General features: G+C 40.7%; 1 protein-coding gene across 2 annotated transcripts in view; it reads right to left on the reverse strand.

Annotated features, from left to right (window-relative positions):
• Positions 1-15,867, reverse strand: part of LOC112257723 (platelet-activating factor acetylhydrolase IB subunit alpha2) — a 34,109-nt gene extending 18,242 nt beyond the window's left edge. Inside the window, exons 1-5 of one of the 2 annotated variants that reach the window (XM_024431508.2) lie at positions 15,343-15,863; positions 14,795-14,876; positions 3,650-3,739; positions 1,905-2,021; positions 1,639-1,761 (exon numbers count right to left, since the gene is read on the reverse strand). In XM_024431508.2, the coding sequence (XP_024287276.1) occupies positions 1,639-1,761; positions 1,905-2,021; positions 3,650-3,739; positions 14,795-14,875 (411 nt within the window). In that variant the 5' untranslated portion in view covers position 14,876; positions 15,343-15,863. Of the gene's footprint in view, positions 1-1,638; positions 1,762-1,904; positions 2,022-3,649; positions 3,740-14,794; positions 14,877-15,342 lie in introns of both variants that reach the window. The other variant, XM_042326735.1, reaches the window with a different exon arrangement.
• Positions 15,868-16,228: the final 361 nt, after the last annotated feature.

Consider the following 16,228-nt stretch of genomic DNA (forward strand, 5'->3'; position numbering starts at 1 on the left):
AGCCAAGCCATGACATTGAAGGAAGTGTCCGTAGAGCTCAGAGAAAGGACTGCGTCGAGGCAAATATCTGGGGAAAGGTACCAATCTCTGCAGCATTGAAGGTCCCCAAGAACACAGTAGCCTCCATCATTTTTAAATGGAAGAAGTTTGGAACCACCAAGACTCTTCCTAGAGCTGGTCGCCCGGCCAAACTGAACAATCGGGGAAGAAGGACATTGGTCAGGAAGGTGTCCAAAACCTGATGGTCACTCTGACAGAGCTCCTGAGTTCCTCAGTGGAGATGAGAGAACCTTCCAGAAAGACAACCATCTCTGCAGCACTCCACCAATCAGGGTTCTATGGTAGAGTGGCCAGACTGAAGCCTCTCCTCAGTAAAAGGCATACGACAGCCTACTTGGAGTTTGCCAAACGGAACCTAAAGGACTGTCAGACCATGAGAAACAAGATTACCTGGTCTGATGAAATCAAGATTGAACTCTTTGGCCTGAATGCCAAGCATCATGTATGGAGGAAACCTGGCACCATCCCTAAGGTGAAGCATGGTGGTGGCAGCAACATGCTGTGGGGATGTTTTTCAGTGGCAGGGACTGGGAGACCAGTCAGGATCGAGGGAAAGATGAACGGAGCGAAGTACAGAGAGATCCTTGATGAAAACCTGCTCCTGAGCGCTCAGGACCTCAGACTGAGGTGAAGGAACACCTTCCAACAGGACAACGATCCTAAGCACACAGCCAAGACAACGCTGGAGTGACTTCGATACAAGTTTCTGAATGTTCTAGAGAGGCCCAGCCACTTGAACCCGATCGAACATCTCTGGAGAGACCTGAAAATAGCTGTGCAGCGATGCTCCCCGACCAACCTGACAGAGCTTGAAAGGATCTGCAGAGAATGAGAGAAACTCCCCAAAAACAGGTGTGCCAAGCATGTAGCGTCATACTCACGGCTGTAATCGCTGACAAAGGTACTTCAACAAAGTACTGAATTAAAGGGTCTGGATACTTATATAAATGTACTATTTCAGTTTTTTATTTATTTATACATTTGTATCGGGTATTGTGTGTAGATTGATGAGGGAAAAAATACATTAATACATTTTAGAATAAGGCTGTAAAGTAACAAAATGTGGAAAAAGCCAAGGGGTCTGAATACTTTCTGAATGCACAGTATTTGGCTGGCTACTCCATGTGCATGTGTAAAACACTGTATTCACTCAATTCAGTTTCAAATCATGAAATCAACAATTCAATAAAAAAATATTACATTCCAATTCAATATCCTAACACAAATTCAAAATTATGGAATTCAAATGCAATCTCTGTTGGCAATGAAATCACTCCATATTTTCAAATACTTTCAAAGTGTTTTTCCAAATACATTAAAATATTCAACTACTCGTCTTTTAAATAAAATATATCTGAATACTTACTTTGTATGTACAGTATGTGAAAGTAATTGAGATATTTGAAATAGTATCAGAGCCCAGGTCTGGCTCATATAGTACAGTATTGACACTGAGGTGATAAAGCAAACCAAATTACCAAAGGGACAATTACACTTTCTGAATCTGAATGCAAATCCTGCATGAGATTGCATAATGGTACACTCCACTGTACACAAATAACAAAAACTTTCACTTACCAGAACAACAACCTTAGTCTTAGGAAGACGGGAGGTGAGCAGTTGTGCAATGGCAAGGATTCCCCCTGCAACTTGCTCTGCCGAATGCTCATGATTGTTGGTTCCTACCCACACCACCGTCACCTGGAGGGGACCAACGAGGTATTGATTAGTTCAATCATATGTTATAGTTCTGATCTGGATGAAAAGCACTCAGGACCACAACTGTCCACCTGTGCGGTGCCCTTTCCTCTCTCAGAGCCTGTGCTGGCCCGATTGAGTCTCACCTTAGGCCCAATGTTGTCCAGTTCTCCATTCTGCAGCCTCCACAGCACATTACAGGTGGTGTCTCCCCCGATGCCAAAGTTGAGCGCATGCAGAGGAGAGAAGAGCTCCCGCCAGATCTGTGGAGTGAGTGATGTAGCAGGTTGAGATCCAGGACAAGGATTAGTGTAAAATACCAGTGTCATAGCAAAAGGTAAACAACTAACACATGCACAGAGGTCCACACACACACAGTGTTATAACTGATATAATGCACAGCAACATGTATCACACACACACACACACACACACACACACACACACACACACACACACACACACACACACACACACACACACACACACACACACACACACACACACACACACACACACACACACACCAGGGTTTCCGTTGTGGTGCCGGACAGTTGACCTGCAGCATTCTAATTTAACAGACCTTTAAGAAATTTACAGGACCCATATACATTGGGTGCATAACCGGATTAGGGCATCCACCTACAGTGCTCAGAATGACAGCAATCACATATAGTTCATGGTAAATAATCTTAACAGAACATAAAACTCAAGGATGCAATGGCGTCTGTCCTTCTTACCGAATGCACAATTTGAAGTTGTCCATATTTACTTTTCCGAACAGCAAAATCACTAGCCGATGCCAATCTACTATGCCCCATAGTAGAACAGTTAACCTATTCTATTGGTCAGCTTGTCGTGCAAGAAAGAAATAGCCTATTCCAAACACACACTGGGACAGTTGTGGGACAATAGATCCCAAATTCATACAACCTGTAGGCCTAGGCAACAGTCAAAAAAATGTAAACGCAATGAGGCTAATGCAACAGATCAGAATGTTTAGCTTAAAATGTTGGTAAACTATTATTTAGGCACATTATAAGTGCAAAAATGTGCACATGGCAGTAGGCTACACACGACTGTTCCTTCCCTAGTGCAATCCCCTGAAAAACATTGTCAAAAGCACATCGCACATTTGAGTGGTTTCAAGAGACAGAGTAAAATATCCATTACAAATTTTGAAAGAGGGGAGATCTAAAGATGCAAAAACTAGCATGAGTTGCTAATATGACTAGGATTGTGCATTTGGCTACTGGACAATGAAAGAAAGTTGATTTGAAAACCAATAGAACATGAGAGAAATAGGCTACTGTTTTCAATGGCATATGGAAGTCTATAAAATAACTGCCTGCACGTTTGGTTGGATTTTGGCTAAGCTACTTTGAAGCAAGGTAAAACATGCCTGATTATATGCAGTAAAACATTCAGGTTTCAAACAATTAGGTATACATTTTCAAAATGGATAAGCCTACTGACTCCAGCTCATTGCAAAGTGGTGTGTGACCTGCTGAGGCTTGCCTAGTTGCCTATGTACTTGATTGGCAAATGGTAAACTCGCTTTAATTACCAGTTGAGAAATAAAAATAGTAGCTCTTTTTAATCTTGGCCATCGTTTTTTAACATGCGATTGCATTAAGAATTGTAGTGGGCAGGTTTCACTCCAGTACCAACCAACAGCTAGCTGTTTGATGAGCTGTAGCAGCAGCTCTCATGCTACATTGACTGGGATCAATCAAAAATGTGTTATTTTGCCGGAGCCAAATTGTATTTATCGCCTTTTCATTGATATTTTTGGGGGGCCAAAAGCCAGCTGTTACTGGCTAACGGAAACCCTGACACACACACACACACAAACACAATGTTGTATACACAGGCATCTGTCCTCTCTCACCTCGTACTGCTGCATTAGCTGCACCATGGAGTCTCCAATAAACAGCACCTCTGGCTCTGCATCCTTACACTCCTGAACAAACCGCGTGTGCTGCAGAAACACAACACGTCATCCCCAGGCAGACACTCTACAGCCAAAAAGTTCTACAGCTGCCCCATCGAGAGCATCTTGACTGGCTGCATCACCGCTTGGTAAACTCCAGCCACCAAAGACATAAGATTGTTCACTCTGCTACCCTCTGGCAATTGGAGACAGCTTCTACCCCCAAGTCATAAGACTGGGCGGTATACCTCATATACACTGTATTCGGGGGTATTTGGAAAAAGCCACGGGATGGTTTTTCAATACCATTGAAACTATTTATTTTAATACATTTGAATATTTGTAACTACTTAAGTAAATCCCTGCAGTCAACTTGTGCAATTCGTTTGGAGATAAAGACTGCGTTCTTTAATTTCATATCATTTTCATTATGAAGCTAGCTGGTATTTATTATTACTTATTATGGATCCCCATTACCTCTTGCCAAAGCAGCACCTAATCTTCCTGGAGTCCAGCAAAATTACGGCAGTTTATACAATTTTAAAAACATTACATTCACAGATTTCACAACACACTGTGTGCCCTCAGGCCCATACTCTCCCCCTACCACATATCTACAGTAGTAAATCAATGTGAATGTATAGTGCGTATGTTATCATGTGTCTGTGTGTGTATGCATGTGTCTGTGCCAATGCTTGTGTTGCTTCACAGTCCCCGCTGTTCCATAAGGTGTTTATCTGTTTTTTAAATCTAATTTTACTGCTGGCACGAGTTACTTGATGTGGAATAGAGTTCCGTGTAGTCATGACTCTATGTAGTACTGTGTGCCTCCCATAGTCTGTTCTGGACTTGGGGACTGTGAAGAGACCTCTTGTGGCATGACTTGTGGGGTATGCATATGGGTGTCCGAGCTGTGTGCCAGTAGTTTAGACAGACAGCTCGGTGCGTTCAACATGTCAATACCTCTGGTAGTCCCCAGTCACGTCACCTGGTGCTTGTTTACAAGCACACAACAACGAGAGACCAACTGTTGTGCAGCATGCTCCATGTGATGTTTATCAGCTAGATATCTTATAACTTTTATATTAACTGTCTAAAATGTGCTAAATGCTCTGCAGTTTAGATTTAGTTTTCTAATTTACTGTCTTCTGAAATCAAGCGTTCCCTTGGTAACCGCAGAGAATCTCCTCCAGGATCAAGAGCCTTGCTGCCTAATATTTGTTTTGTGCGTGCAACAAACTCTGAGAAGCACTTGAGTTACTTGTATAGTTTAGGTCAGACACTGTATGAAATGTTTGCAATGCGCTCGTTAGCATTCTCTATGGGATTTGACATGCACTTGATAGCATTGCTAACCTTAGGATTACAGAGTATGAGTGGGCTTTGAAAACAGCAGCCCTTGTGTTCAGTGCAAGTATTACCAAATATTCCGGTATGGCACAAAGTCGGTATGAAGGTATGACAATCTGGATATCTCCCAAGCCTAAAAGGCGCTGCATGTGATACGGCCTCAGCAGAAGTCAGAGCATTCATACATCTTGTGCTTTGTTGAGGAGCACAGAGCTGTTTTCAAGGAAGTGAGTGTGTTTATACAGGACCTCCCGCCCCTACCTACCATCAAACAATCATGTCAATGTGGAGCCCTCCGCATTGTTACAAAATTTGGGAGGCTCACAACGATGCGTTACGGAGCTCAATTTGGCCTCTGCATGCCTCCGGAGGCTCCGCAATTGCATCACAGCCTCAATATGGAGCCTCAGACCACATTTTGGAATGAGCATGAATTGGCTTTTACACACAAACAACTAGAGGTCTTCACGGTTTCAAAAAGTTTAACCCCTTCTGAAATGGACCTGGGGCTGCCCCACCCAGACCGATATGCATAAATAATTGTTTCATATATAGATACCTGCTCCGAACGGACCAGAGAAAAACTAGACCTATTTCGTATAGACCTGGTCGGATCCAGATCCGATGTGAGTGAGGGAAGCTCATTTTTTAAGCTACTTTATTAACCGGAGCTGATAAAGCGCAAGGAGGAGAGAGGTGCCACTAGCAGGCAGGGGAGGGGCCGTACTGTGAACAAGTGACAGGGAGCAGGGAGGGAGAGACAGGAACCAAGTAGACTCGTTCTATAGTAGACTAATAGCTGCCATAGCTAAGTTATTTATCATCAAATATGTTAACGTAGTACCCGTCTTGACTGAGTCAACCTGAGAGAAGCTAGTTACGCTAGCTAATGTTAGCTAGCTAGGCTAATTGATGCTGCAGTGCATGCACTTTCCCGTCTTACAGTTACAAATAACTCCATTCAGAATATTAAGTAGGAGCCTGCCAGTTCGATCTTGATCGTTGTACCAGATCCTTCTCCTTTAACTTTTAATTCCATTGTTTAGATATCTCCTAACTTTTGCCAAACAGAAGCTCTATGACTGTAACCTATTGCCGCTTTGATGACTTATGATTGGCCGCACAACAAGAACAATTTACACACGCCACCCTCCACTATTGTGAAAAGCAAGAGCAGCAACATAAACGTCTCTCGCTCTCAAAATCACACATATCCGAGACCCATGACAATCATATCAGAACCGACCGAGGCCCGCAACATTATTTAGAATTCGGGTACAGGATCGGGTATTCGCGTACAGGTGGATCCGTGAAGATCTCTACCGACAACTCGTGGGTGATTCTCATGAACTTGGTACATTTTGAAAATTCAAAGGCAAAACACTTTTTATTTTGTAACACCTAATTGCCTAAGATTTAAAAAAGGCCATTTTGATTAAAAAAAATATATATATATTTTTTTTTAAAGAATATTTTCATTTTAATCAGTTCTCATTACCGTAACATGTGACATGTTCATAACCTGGATTTTTAGACATTATTTCTGTTTTAAACTATTATTAATGTTTCAAAAGTAAATACATATAAAGAGCTAAATGTAATTTTAATTTTATGGACAGCTCAATTATTTTGAATTCTGTAATATTATTCTAGGAATATTTTATCATTGATGATGCAATTCGGTAATGAGATCCATGTTACGGTAGATGAGACCGAATTACGGTAATGAACAAACAGTACTTCATCATGAGCAAAAAATATATAATTTTGAACCATATTAACCATCTGAAGCATTAAGAACAACAAATAATTAACTACACACCACTGCCCAGCTCTACCCCCCAGTACCCCTCTCAGTACTTCACATTTTTTCTGTGTTCTTTAGGAGTTAAGTCTGCCACAGACTTAAGTCCATTTCTCTTTTGTTTTTGGTACCTGTGAAATATAGAATGATAGCCACTCTCTTTATGAACAGTCCCTTCCTATTCCTTGGGTAATAACAAACAGCTAAACTCCATTAGTATGCAATTACAACGCAAAAACATGATTAAAGTGTTACTAGTGTAAGCTAACTACAGTGTTATAACTAGTGCCTAAAATATTGCTAATCACTATCTAAAAAAAAAAAGTCCTCTCACTGGCAACTGCATCTATTTTCATCAAACTTAACATGTGTAAATATTTGTATGAACATAAGATTCAACAACTGAGACGTAAACTGAACAAGTTCCACAGACATGTGACTAACAGAAATTGAATAATGTGTCCCTGAACAAAGGGGGGTCAAAATCAAAAGTAACAGTCAGTATCTGGTGTGGCCACCAGCTGCAGTAAGTACGGTAGTGCATCTCCTCCTCGTGGACTGCACCAGATTTGCCAGTACTTGCCGTGAAATGTTACCCCACTCTTCCACCAAGGCACCTGCAAGTTCCCGGACATTTCTGGGGGGAATGGCTCTAGCCCTCACCCTCCGATCCAACAGGTCCCAGACATGCTCAATGGGATTGAGATCCGGGCTCTTCGCTGGCCATGGCAGAACATTAACATTCCTGTCTTGCAGGAAATCACGCACAGAACGAGCAGTATGGCTGGTGGCATTGTCATGCTGGAGGGTCATGTCAGGATGACATTTTGTACAGTTTACTCACTGTTAGTCAGCACCTCTAATTTTTGGGGGATGTGTGCCAGTTCATGCTTTTCACAAGATAAATACACATCCCAAAAAAGTTAGAGGTGCTGACTAACAGTGAGTAAACTGTAGGCTATAAAAATGGTCGCACACTCTATATACAGTGCATTCGAAAAATAATTCAGACCCCATGATTTTCCCCCCATATTGTTACATTACAGCCTTATTCTAAAACTGATTAAATATTTTTCCACCCCCTCAATCTACACACAATACCCCATAATGAGCAAATACAGGTTTAGACATTTTTGCAAATGTATTACTAATAAAAAAAAAGAAATGTCACATTTACATAAGTATTCAGACCCTTTACTCAGTACTTTGTTTAAGCACCTTTGGCAGTGATTACAGCCTCGAGTCTTCTTGGGTATGACACTACAAGCTTGGCACACCAGTATTTGGGAGTTCTCCCAGTCTTCTCTGCAGATCCTCTCAAGCTCTGTGTCAGGTTGGATGGAGTGTGTCGTTGCACAGCTATTTTCAGGTCTCTCCAGAGATGTTCAATTGTGTTCCAAGTCCAGTCTCTGGCTGGGCCACTCAAGGAGATTGGGACTTGTTTTGAAGCCACTCCTGCATTGTCTTGGCTGTGTGCTTAGGGTCATTGTCCATGTCCTGAGCACTCTGGAGCAGGTTTTCGTCAAGGATATTTCTGTACTTTGCTCCGTTCATCTTTCCCTCGATCCTGACTAGTCTCCCAGTCCCTGCCGCTGAAAAACATCCAAACATCATGATGCTGTCACTAAGCTTCATCATAGGGATGGTGCCAGGTTTCCTCCAGACGTTTGGCATTCAGGCCAAAGAGTTCAATCTTGGTTTCATCAGATCAGAGAATCTAGTTTCTCATGGTCTAAGAGTCCAGCTCTAGGAAGAGTCTTGGTCGTTTCAAACTTCCATTATAGAATGATGGAGGCCACTGTGTTCTTGGGGACCTTCAATGCAGCAGATATTTGATGGTACCCTTCCCCAGATCTGTGCCTCGAAACAATCCTGTCTCTGAGCTCTACAGACAATTCCTTTGACCACATACGCAAGAAGACTAAAGGCGTTTTGCTCTGACATGTGGGACCTTATATAGACAGGTGTGTGCATTTCCAAATCATGTCCAATTAATTGAATTTACCACAGGTGGACTTCAATCAAGTTGTAGAAACATCTCAAGGATGATTAATGGAAATAGGGCGTACCTGAGCTCAATTTCGAGTCTCATAGCAAAGGGTTTGAATACTTACGCAAGTAAGGTATTTCTGTTTATTATTTTTAAGACATTTGCAAACATTTCTAAAAACCTGTTTTTGCTTTGTCATTATGGGGCTTTGTGTGTAGATGGATGGGGAAAAAAATATTCCATCCATTTTAGAATAAGGCTGTAACATAACAAAATGTGGAAAAGGGAAGGGTCTGCACTGTAAGCTCCCAGTAATGTAATGTATTGGGTAAACCACCAGTTTTGGCATCATCTTCTATACATAATGAAAATGAATGTTGGAATTTGAGTGTAATGTCCCCTTAACACAATTCATATCAAAGTTTGTCAGTTGCTTTCAGATCTCAAAAGTAGTGTAATCTCAAGAAGTCTAAATCGCATGCCAACAATTAGAACATCATACTATATGTCTCCACCCAAATGGTTTGTATTGCTTTTATTCAGAACCCCATTAGCTGTTGAAGACGCAGCAGCTATTCTTCCTGGGGTCCACACAAAACATGAAAAATACAGAACACTAATGGACAGGAAGACAAATATTAACTAACACTAGGACTAAAGAACAATATGACTATTTTAAAAAGTAATAGGAAGAACTCGAAAATAAAGAAAAAAATAATAATAATACTACAAATAATTTGTGGGTGTCTCCTCATTGTTCCTTGAGGTGTTATCTTCTTTTTTTTTATTTTAAAGAGATTGTATTGTTTGCCTGAGTCAAGAGAAGTCCATGTAGTCATTGCTCTATACAGTACTGTGCATCTCCCAACCTCTGTTCCGGACTGAGAAGAGACACTGATTGCGTGTCTTGTGGGATATGTATAGGTTTTGAGCTGTGTGTTAACTGGCCGAAAATACAATTCTGTACTTTCAGCATGTCAATACTTCTTACAAAGAACAGCAGTGATGCAGTCAATCTCTCATCCACTCTGAACCAGGAGAGTCTGACCTGCATGTTATTGACATTGGCCCGCCGTGTACATTTGAGGGCCAGACGTGCTGCTCTGTTCTGGGTCAGCTGCAGCATTCTCTGTCCTTTTCCCCCCACACATGACCATACAACTGGGCAATAGTCAAGATGCAACAAAACCAGAGCTTGCAGGACTTTTTGGTTGCATGTGATGTTAAAAAAAGCAGATCATCTCGTTATCACAGACAAACCTCTCCACATCTTTACAACAATATAATAAATATGCTTTGACCATGAAAGTTTACAATCTAATATAACACGAAGAAGTTTAGTCTTCAGTGGAAAAGATAACCACCACAAATCGGGAAAAATTTTGGTGCTCAACTTTTCCATTCATTTTGGATTGTTTGCATACAGCTGAGCTGAATCTACAAAACAGATGGTCTAGGATGGCCGAAGACCACTTTTGAGTTCTGAAAACAGACAAAATGTAGATTTTTAACTGTAATGTGTCAAAGTGTTTCCCCTATATTTTATTTTTGCAGTGGTGGGAAACGAAATAGGCCTGGAAGGGGCGGGCGGTGGTTGGTCAGAATATTTTCCTCCAGGTTTCCCCTCTTAAAAATCACTTTTCTAAAAGAAAAACAACAAAATTGAATGTGCTAACAATGCTTAAACCACACCAGGAGACCAATCTGCACTCCAAAAAAATCTATTCATGCACTTTCTAATCTATTATACTGTAAATAGTTTAATCAATAATATTGCTCAAAGTATTACACAGTTATGGTAATGGTCATGTAAAATGGCTAAATTGTGTTAAGAGGACAATTATCAATTTAAACATAATATAAGAGACCAGCTTACCTTGTAGCCATCTTTGATCTTCTCTTCTTAGTAATGCATTATGGGTCAAAATAAATAAACAAAAACACTGTACTTTGTACAGGAACATCAATAAATAATATGGTAATGTGAAACACGTGCTCAGACATGTTTGGTCTAAAATATGACTAGTTTGTAATTGGAATACCTAGAAATGATAACTGTCTTTGAATATGTAGCACTTTAAACAATATTTCATAGGTTTTAATTAAATATGTTAGTTATTTTGGTAACACTTTACTTGACACCCAGCGTAAAAACACATTATGACATGGACATAACCATGTCATAATATGTCATAACAGCTGACATAGGTTATAATCTGTCATAATGTGGTCAAAACACTGTCATGACCCATATATACACCTGTTGTGACATATATTGCGTTATTTTATGGCTGGTTATGACATAAGCATGTCAAAACCCACGTTTATTCAAAGATTTTTTCCCTGCCAAAAACTTTCCTTTCATCATATTTTAAATAACTTGTAGAAAATACACTTTATGACGAATATCATAAGGCATTATGACCATCCTGTGTCACTTACAACTAAGAAAATACACTTTATGACATAGTCAAGAAGCATTACGACCATCATAATCTTATAAACTAGATAGGCCTATCAGGTACACGCCCTTATGTCAGTCATCAGTCCTGCCACTGAAATCTGTTCCTACATTCTCATCAGAAACAGAGCACTGGGGTAGGTGCATGTCTGACATCAATGTGTGCACAATTACCATGATCATTTAATATGGTCAATTTCTGAAAATGTAATATAACATAGCCTACTTGTCAACAGTATGTTTATGGTGTAATGGAATGTTTTGCCTTGTGTAGGTTAACATTTATGTAGGTGTCATAGTCAGCCACAAAATAATGCAACATATCACAACAGGTGTAAATATATGTGTAATGACAGTGTTATGTCAGCTGTTATGACATATGCCATGGATATGACCGTGTCATAACGTGTTATGATGCTGTGTGTCAAATAAAGCGTTACTGTTATTTTTAGCAATTAAATGCATGTAAAGTCCTTGGACCTGAAAGTATTACAGAAATGAGACTATTATTAAAATTACACTTAAGATTTAAGCCCAAAACAGATTAAAGAGCCAGAAACCAAGCATAGTGAGCCTTAATATGAAAGTAAATGATTTACGAGTCCCTTTAGAAAGTATTCACACCCCCAGCCTGAATTGAAAATGGATTAAATTGAGATTTGTCATCACTGGCCTACACACAATACCCCATAACGTCAAAGTTTAACTGTTTTTTGTGTGTTTTTTTTACAAATTAATACAATTTGAAAAGCTTAAATGTCTTGAGTCAATAATTATTCAGCCCCGTTGTAATGGCAAGCCTAAATAAGAGTAAAAATGTGCTTAACAAGTAACATAATAAATTGCATGGACTGTTGAACATGATTTTTGAAGGACTGGCTCATCTCTGTACCCCACACATACAATTATCTGTAAGGTCCCTCAGTCGAGCAGTGAATTTCAAACACAGATCGAACCACAAAGACCAGGGAGGTTTTCCAATGCCTCGCAAAGAAGGTAACCTATTGGTAGATGGGTAAAAAATAAAACAAGGCACTAAAGTAAACCTGCAAAAAATGTGGTAAAGCAAGTAACTTTTTGTCCCGAACACAAAGTGTTATATTTGGGGAAAATCCAATACAACACCCTACTGATTACCACTCTCCAAATGTTCAAGCAGAGTGGTGGCTGGATCATGTTATGGGTATGCTTGTAATCATTAAATTAAGGACTCGGTCGTTTTTCAGTATAAAAAAAAATGGAATGGAGTTAAGCACAGGCAAACTCCTAGAGGAAAACTTGGTTCAGTCTGCTTTCCACTAGACACTGGGAGATGAATTCACCTTTCAGGAGGACAATAACCTAAAACGCAAGGCCAAATTTACACTGGAGCTGCTTACCAAGAAGACAGTGAATGTTCCTGAGTGGCCGAGTTACAATTTTGACTTAAATCTGCTTGAAAATCTATGGCAAGACTTGTAAATGGTTGTTTAGCAATGATCAACAACCAATTTGACAGAGCATGTAACATTTTGAAAAGAATAATGGGCAAATGTTGTACAATCCAGGAGTGCAAAGTTCTTAGCTCTTATATCGACTCAGGTGAATACTTATGTAAATGAGATACTGTATTTTGGCATTTAATTGTCAATAAATTTGCTAGCATTTCTAAAAACTGGTTTTCACTTCGTCATTATGGGGAATTGTGTGTAGATGAATGAGAACAAAAATGTATTTACAAAAATGTATTTAAGAAAATGTTGAATTTAGGCCTTTCTGAAGGCACTGTATCTGAATTCATCACAGACATGGTTTAATGAGAATCACCCACACACACTTTTACACACATCATATGCTGCTGCTACTCAGTTCTTTATTTTAATCGTATTATTATCTATCCTGATGCCTAGTCACTTTACCCTGCCTTGATGAACATACTGTATCTAGCTCAAATACTTCATTACCCCTGCAAATTGATCTACTCCCTGTATATAGCTCCATTCTTGTGCATTTTATTTCTCGTGTTACTAGTACTCCCTGTATATACACACACTACATGACCAAAAGTATACGGATACCTGCTCGTCCAACATCTCATTCCAAAATCATGGGCATTAATGGTGTTGGTCCACTCTTCTAGGAAGGCTTTCCACGAGATGTTGGAACATTGCTGTGGGGACTTGATTCCATTCAGCCACAAGAGCATTAGTGAGGTCAGGCACTGATGTTGGGCGATTAGGCCTAGCTCGCAGTCTGCCTTCCAATTCATCCCAAAGGTGTTTGATAGGGTTGAGGTCAGGGTTCTGTGCAGGCCAGTCAAGTTCTTCCACACCAATCTCGACAAACCATTTCTGTATGGACCTCACTTTGTAAGCACAGAAACATCTAGAATGTCATTGTATGCTTTAGCGGTAAGATTTCCCTTCACTGGAACTAAGAGGCCTTGACCAAACAATGAAGAAACAGCCTCAAACCATTATTCCTCTTCCACTAAACTTTACAGCTGGCATTATGCATTGGGGCAGGTAGCATTCTCCTGGCATCCACCAAACCCAGATCCGTCAGTCGGACTGCCAGATGGAGAAGTGTGGTTCATCAATGGCGGCGAGATTTACATCCCTCCAGCCGGTGCTTGGCATTGCACATGGTTATCTTAGGCTTGTGTGCGGCAGCTCAGCCATGGAAACCCCTTTTCATGAAGCTCCAGACGAACAGTTCTTGTGCTGACGTTGCTTCCAGAGGAAGTTGGGATCTCAGTAGTGAGTGTGGCAACCGAGGACAGACAATTTTCTACGCACTACGCACTTCAGCACTTGGCGGTCCCGTTCTGTGAGCTTGTGTGGCCTACCACTTCACAGCTGAGCCATTGTTTCTCCTATACGTTTTCATTTCACAATAACAGCGCATACAGTTGACCGGGGAAGCTCTAGTTTAGCAGAAATTTGACAACTGACTTGTTGGAAAGGTGGCATCCTATGACGGTGCCACATTCAGTTACTGAGTTCTTCAGTAAGGACATTATACTGCCAATGTTTGTCTATGGAGGTTGTGTGCTAGATTTTATACACCTGTCTGCAACGTGTGTGGCTAAAATAGCCAAATCCACTAATTTGAAGGGGTGTCCACATACTTTTGTATATATAGTGTAGCTCCATTCTTGTGTATTTTATTCCTTGTGTTACTATTTTTCTTTTCATTATTTGTTTTAAACTCTGCATCGTTGGGAAGGGCAAGTAAGCAAGCATTTCACCGTTAAGTCTACACCTGTTGTATTTGGTGCATGTAACAACTAGAATTTGATTTTTTACATATTGGTGGAGATGGAGATTGAATTTAAGATGGACATGATTCTCTGTTCCATCCATGTTAGGTTCTCTCTATGTGTTCTACACACACACACACACACACACACACGTATTACCATGAATCAGTGACCTTAGGTTTTGCAGAGTCCGAGTCCGTCAGGTCAGTTACTAACAGGACAGTATGGTGTAGTTAGAGGCAGTAGGGTCGACTAACCTGGGACATCCAGCGGTCGTCTCCCTGTATATCCTCCACTGCCTGGGCCACTGCTGCTGGGTTCATCTCATCGCCACTCATCCTATCAGACACACATCACAGAGGAATTAACGTTACAACACACACACAATAAAAAATAATATGTCCATAAATATGCCCTGAAGAATAACACCTGGTAGGTTTTTATTGACAAAGTTGTTGAGGCTAGCTTCTAGCTTTCGGTTTGTGCACAGAGTGGGTGGTGAGACAACATTGCCTGCTGGGAGGCCTCACAGACAGCCAGGGGTGGGATGGTAGGGAGAATCTAATGACAACACCGATGCGAGGGCAATAAAGGCAAAGGGCTGGAATTTCGCACACATCGTATATACTGATAACAACAACCCACTGTCCTTAGCGCTAGCAGTTCAGCAAGTTTAATTTGAATTATGAAAGGACAATGCTAGACGACCCAAGAAGCAGCGTTAATAAATGCGGACTGTCGTTGTTGTCTCTCCCGACAAACACACACGGAAAGCCCGCGAGTCAGTCAGCCCTATCCCTTGTACCTGAAAGCTTCTGATGATGGTTAGTTCTTGTCAATATAACCAGAATATTTCCTCGCGCACGGATGCTGCACGGCTCCGATGTTTTGCATCCAATGATGATAGTGCGTCGGTGCAGATTCTGCTCTCGCGCTTGGATGCTAGCAAGCTAACGTTAGCTGGCTAGCAACTAACCCTGATAAAGTAGCTCCTCGTTTCCTGTCAATAAAGAACTACGATATAGCTTCTCTATTACTCTAACAATTAACTATCTGCAAAATAAATGTCTAAGAGATTGTTCTAAATGTGAAACTTATCGGTCGAGTCGAGTCGACCCAACCTCCCGCTCTTCAGCATCCGACGTTTCCTTTTTTGCTCCCTCCCTTTCGCTCTCCAGCAGGGTTGCCAGGTCAAGTTAAAATTTCTAGCCAAATTACGCCCGAAAATGTTCACAAAAGACCTGAACTAGCCACATCATTTTTACAGCAAGAGATGAGTTTCCATATTAATACAATACAACTTTTTCCCATAACGTTATCGAGCCAATAAAGAAGGAATATCAGAGTAACTTCAAACGACTTCTAACGACGAAAATTCGTGTTTCCTCAAAATAATAATTATTGCAAGCTATAACATGACGTAATAAAGGAAGTTGAATATGTGGCAAGATAAAAGATAATTCACCATTATTAAACTCGTTAGATCATTTGCACAAGGGGGTATGGTATATGGCCAACATACCAGCTAATGGCTATTCTTAAGCATGAGGCAACGGCAGACGTTAGCCGTGGGATATTGGTCATATACCGCAAACACCGGGATTCCTTATTGCTATAATAAACTGGTTACCAAAGTAATTCCAACAGTAAAAAGTAATGTTTTGTCATACCCGTGCTATATGGTCTGATAT

This window comes from Oncorhynchus tshawytscha, linkage group LG09, assembly GCF_018296145.1.
Source record: "Oncorhynchus tshawytscha isolate Ot180627B linkage group LG09, Otsh_v2.0, whole genome shotgun sequence".
NCBI classification, from domain to species: domain Eukaryota; kingdom Metazoa; phylum Chordata; class Actinopteri; order Salmoniformes; family Salmonidae; genus Oncorhynchus; species Oncorhynchus tshawytscha.